The sequence below is a fragment of the Punica granatum genome, chromosome 2 (genome assembly GCF_007655135.1).
Source record: "Punica granatum isolate Tunisia-2019 chromosome 2, ASM765513v2, whole genome shotgun sequence".
In the NCBI taxonomy this organism is placed as follows: Eukaryota; Viridiplantae; Streptophyta; class Magnoliopsida; order Myrtales; family Lythraceae; genus Punica; species Punica granatum.
Genome location: NC_045128.1, coordinates 24,324,472 through 24,329,980, shown reverse-complemented (window position 1 = coordinate 24,329,980; position 5,509 = coordinate 24,324,472). Strand labels below are relative to the sequence as shown.

The window sequence follows — 5,509 nt, the reverse complement described above, 5'->3', positions numbered from 1 at the left end:
TCGGTGAGGACGTGTGTATGAGAGAGAGGGGGGACGTGGGAGAGAGGAAGAATGAGAGGCGTGAGAGGGAGGGAGATTAGATAGGAAGAAGAGAGAGAGAAAAAGGCGGGAAGCGGTAGTTATTTGTGATATAAATTTACTATCATACCTCTAACCTAATCTGAAGGTCAAGAATTAATAGAAATTAAATATTAAGGGTGAATTTAAAAAAAATTAAAAGTGATGCCAAAGCCAAAACTTTTGACTTTATATAATAGTATAGATGAATTCGCATTTCGGTAAGATCACGATGTATGTTTAATCTATAAATTTAAATTAATAATGCTCAAATATCAATTAGTCTTGATTACGAGATGTTCTTAGTCGTTGACCGCTTCCTGTGGCTAATCAACTCAACTAGAAAGTATTGTTGTCACAAAGTCATCCAACGCCTTAAGAGAAGAGCCTTTGATTCCCCCATCAATTCTCATAGCCGCACCAATCTTCTCCCCAATCTCAATGGCCTTCTTCTTCATGTCCTGTCCTTTCCCTACATTCTCCATCACCAACTCGACTACTCTTTTAACATGTCCAGAATCGATCTCATTCTCGACTCCCCTTGCCAGCTCCATGCACACCCCCATCTCCTCGACCATCATCTTCGAGTTGTAGGCCTGCTCAGCCGCCATTGGCCACCCGATGATCGGTACTCGCTGGCTTAGACTCTCCATTACCGAGTTCCACCCACAATGACTGAGGAACGCTCTGGTTGATTTGTGAGATAATATTCCCAGCTGTGGGGCCCATGTCCTTACCTACATGAAAATTTTAAATAAATTGATTAGATTGACTGACATTACTCGTTTTAACGATTTATTTGCCAGGCAAAACTAGGATTTGCGATATATGTCAGTTTTATTATTCAACATTTACCAATAAGCCCTGATTGCTGTCCGTGACTTTTCGCTCGAAGCCTTCCGGAAGCCATTCAGATCTAAATTCGCCTTTCATATCGAACCCAAGTGGCGGCCTGATGACCCAAATGAATGGCTTCCCACTTGCCTCTAATCCAACTGCCAACGCCCTCATCTGAGAGGCGCTTATGGTGTTCTGAGACCCAAATGAGATGTAAAGGACCGAGTCGAGCCTGTGTGAATTCAGCCACTCGGTGCACTTCTCCAGGGGAACTCCGGGTTTCTTTCCGGCCCGCTCAGTAGAAATCACTCTTGAGATGGAAGAGGATTGGAATTTATTACCGAGCATGGAGGAAGGCAGCAGAGGACCAGTGGGCCAAACGGGTAGTTTCAAGTAATTCCTCAAGAGATCGAGTCCCAGTGGTTCAATTTCCTCTACTGAATTACATATCCAGCCATCAGAGGTCAAAGAAAGTGCAATCTGAACTTGAAAAAACCTGAAATTAAAAATAGGAAAAAAAAAAAGGCTTCCCCATTAGCAGTCACCATAGAAGAATATGAGCCAGAATTGAAATTTCCCCATTCGATAGAAAATGTTTAAACAAGGGATAACAACCGACAAAAGTAACAGCACATATTCATAAACAGCGTTTACAAAGACGTACGGTGCGACCAATGAGTCAAATTAATTATGAGAAGGTTGCACTACACAGTACAGAACCAGAGACATGGAACAAAGTCCAATAAACATATATATTGGTTCATTGTGATACCATTTATATATATATATGTATGTGTGTGTGAGGATCTTCAACAAAATAAAAACGTTAACAGGCTCTATATCTGAGAAAATTCATATAAGCACGAAGTACAACCAAACCGTGCGCAGATGCGCACGCAACGGTTGGGCATATGGAAAAGACGGGAGATCACTATCGAAACTTTTATGTTAATTAGTTTTAATATTTGTTTTCATCTCTGACCATACCTTTGGTTAAAATTTATTTCTTATTAATCATAATTTCGGTAAAGTTTCTTTCTCTCTCTCGTGAGGCCGATGGTATTTACAAAAGAGTGATTTGGATATATATTTTTTGGAAAGAGGGCAGTTGAAATCCTATAAGTTTCAATTTGAATTTTTCACTCGTATGTATTTGCTCCGTAGTACGTTTTTAGTCATATCCGTTAACAACTATTAGGGATCTACTGACGTGGACTTCATACCGTCAAATCTATTATAGGTGGTTGTTAATTGTCCACGTGACAATTTACTATTGGCTGAAAATTAAAATATTAGGAAAAAAAGAATTTCAAAAATTAACACAAGAAGTCCACGTGACAATTTCAATTTGCTAAAGACTTTTTAAAAAGTTAAAATTTAATTAATTATTATTTTTTTAATAATAAAAAATTTAAAAAAAAATCGAAAGGGAGCAGAGGCTAAAGGTGGAGGTCTGGATCCCGGCCCCCCCTAACCCCCCTGATTGGGGTAGCCATTGACCATGGAAGTCATTGGCAACTAATTGGAGGGTGGTGGCGGAGATCGAGGCCCCACCCGCCGGAATTGAAAGAATCCTCCCCGGCACCTTCACCCTTTCAATTTTCTTTTCTTTTTTTAATTTTTTATTTTCTAAAATATTTTGATTGTTAAAAAATAACAATTAACTATGTTTGAATTTTTTAAAATGTTTTCAACAAATAGAAAATTGCCACGTGGACTTCTTATATTAATTTTTGAAATTATTTTTTTAATTTTCTAACATTTTATTTTTCAGCCAATAGAAAAGTGTCACGTGAATAATTAATAGCCACCTAAGACAAATTTGATGATGTGAAGTCCACATCAACAGATCCCTAATGGTTGTTAGGCTCTTTGACCAATTTTATTTTTTTAAAAAACCAAAAAAAATAGATAATTATGTAAAAAATAATTAACAATAATGTGGTAATAAACATAATTAGTTTGTAAAGTTGAGTTACTTAATTAACTAATTAATAATTATATTATACAAATACATAATTATTTATATATATATATATATAACTTAAATAGGGTGTGGGTCTTCCATTGCCACTAAAATAGAGTGTCAACCATTGAATGAGATTTTCAAAATTGAATATGGGTATCATGCCTTTTGATATGACAAATACGTGGCAAACAATGGGCCCATATTGACACCCATTTGAGTGTCAAGTATTGTACATGCTCTCATGCCGCTCAAAGCTAATAGTATTTGTATATGATCGTTATTAAAATGTACCATATATACGTACCTTGACCATGGGTCAGTCCCATTTGCAGCTCTTATGAACCGGTGAAGCTGAGAGCGGTGGAAACGGCATTGTTCAGGGAAACCCGGCACAGCAAACTCATCGGAATCCGTTGAACGGTGAGGAAGGTTTAGCCATATAGAGACGTAAGCCAAGGTCCCATATGCACCACCTACGTACCATGTCCGAATCAGATAAGATAACTATTTCTTAAACCTGACCCTGCAGGTATAAATTAGTTTGCCGACTAAAAGACATTAACGAGCAAACAAACAAAATAAAATGTATGCATCAAAGAGCCTATAATTTGTTTGAACACGGCATTCAAATTATTCTGGTAGATTGGATTTGGAGCATAAAATTCGTTCAGTAGATTTACAAACCTCCTTTATAGCAAAGAAAAAGGAATTGAAAATACATGTTACTTAAATTATCGATACAGAGCTAGCGCACCGGTGGAGAAGGAGAAACACTTGATCCCGAACCTCCTTGCGACCTCCACCGACCACCCAAAGAACACGTCTGAGATTATGCAAACCGGTTTATGCCCCTCTGCAGCTGAGATCTCCGATAAGAGCCGCTCAAGGGGGCCTGCAAGGCTGACCGATGACTCAAAAAGGACACCTACCAGGTTCAACGGTAGGTTCTCCGTGTTATCGGTGTCAGGGGGGAGGCCGTGGTCGGAGCTGCAGAAATAGAGCTCCTTCAGGAGGATTTCCTGGCTCTCGCCGGAGGCCATGGTGGAGCGGAGGTAACGGACATTGAGTGGGGTGGTGGCAATGCTGATGGTCAAGTTTGGGTGGCGCCATCGGAGGGTCCTCGCGAGGGAGAGAAAAGGGATGAGGTGCCCGTGGGCCATGAAAGGGAGCATCACTATGTGGCCATTGGCTATATTATCATCCTCGCTACACAAATGATCCATCTTCTTCCTGTCGTGAGGATCGGAATTGAATCGATGATGATGTACTGAGAATTATAAGGTTCGGGGATATAATGATGATAAGGTTTATATGCTTCGATGGAAGCAGTATCATTTGTGAAGAAGTCGTGTTTGGTTTTTTTTCCTCTAAATGTCTGTCCCTAGAGAGCCCAAAGTGAGACGCAAGCAGCCAGGCTTTTGGATAGCTTCAACTTATGTGGCTCGTTTGGTACGGGTGGATTGGGTGGATTACAGTTTGATTTTCTTGCTCCCATTAAATTATATTTTAATTTTGATTGAAATAGATAATTGGTAATGTGGATGTTAAAAGTAATTCACTCTCTCATTCAGTTGTTAGTATATTTTCTCAGCAGGGGTGACTATCTACGTACTAAACATGGCAGTGAATATTACTAGTAAGTTTGAAAATGAAAATCTATCTCAATTGGAATCTAAATTATTAATATTCTCAAATTATAATGCACTAAACTCCACTCTAATTTCTTCGGCCAATAAAACAAGTAAATATATCTATCCAAAAACATATATATCTAGTTCTGTAATAAAAACATATATATCGAATCACCGTGCATTGATTTAAGTAGTTTAACGCTTATTTTTCTTAAATAAAACTTCATATTTGAGTTCTGTAAATGAAAAAAATATATACTAAAAGAATTTTACTCCTTAATGAACAGATCCAATTTCAATTAAATTAATCGGGACTTATTGAATTTCTGCGAATGATAATGCAGGAAAAAATATATATACATACATATATAACTCCACGAAATGTCTTTTTTTTTTTTTTGGATTTAAGGATGCGACGGTCTTACAGATCGCAAATGAATCAAGGAGGTTGAAGTGAGAATCATACGTTTGGGTTGTAAAACCAATAATGTCGGCCTTTGAAGAGCCAAAAGGGGAGACATTAAGTGGCAGGCTTTAAATGTACTGTCCTTATGGGGCAGCTCCACGTGAGGACACCGACATGTTCGAGTAAACTTTAACTAGAAGAAAAGTAAAAGACGCTTGTTGCCACATATGAATTTTATGATAAAATAATCTCAGAAACTCATTAAATTATATTAAATTTAAAAATTAATTTTTTAGTTGAATAATTTAAAATTATTTTAACTTTATGAAATATGTAATATTTGGCTATTCCTAATATGTTCTCCGCTAATATTCATTCATAATTCAAATTATCAAATATGTGAACTATATTGTGGTAATTTAGGATTAAATGACGCTTCATGAATTAAAAGTAATTTAAAAACAGATAGAAACTTAAGAAAAATATGGAAATAGAGAGCATTCAAATTAATGTAGAGTATAAAACTATAAGAACTTGTTGAGTAAAACGTTTAATAGGTCCCTTTTTCATATTAATGGAGTTATTGAAAATTTTTGAAAGGAAAAATAT

At 37.0% G+C, this 5,509-nt stretch overlaps 1 protein-coding gene across 1 annotated transcript; it reads right to left on the bottom strand.

Moving 5' to 3' along the window:
* Positions 1-229: 229 nt before the first annotated feature.
* LOC116197433 (UDP-glycosyltransferase 92A1-like) lies at positions 230-4,279 on the bottom strand. Its single transcript, XM_031527578.1, has 4 exons — positions 3,618-4,279; positions 3,168-3,336; positions 913-1,390; positions 230-794 (listed from the first exon to the last, which is right to left on the bottom strand). Exons 1-4 carry the CDS (start codon positions 4,084-4,086, stop codon positions 393-395), a joined length of 1,518 nt encoding a protein of 505 aa, XP_031383438.1. The 5' UTR covers positions 4,087-4,279; the 3' UTR covers positions 230-392.
* Between the last annotated feature and the right edge of the window lie 1,230 nt (positions 4,280-5,509).

Coding starts and splice junctions, on each gene's coding strand:
- LOC116197433 (XM_031527578.1), bottom strand. CDS start 4,086: ATGGATCATTTGTGTAGCGAGGATGATAATATAGCCAATGGCCACATA. Junction 1,391..3,167: donor GGGACTGACCCATGGTCAAG/GTACGTATATAT, acceptor TTTTAATTTCAG/GTTTTTTCAAGTTCAGATTG. Junction 795..912: donor ACAGCAATCAGGGCTTATTG/GTAAATGTTGAA, acceptor ATTTTCATGTAG/GTAAGGACATGGGCCCCACA.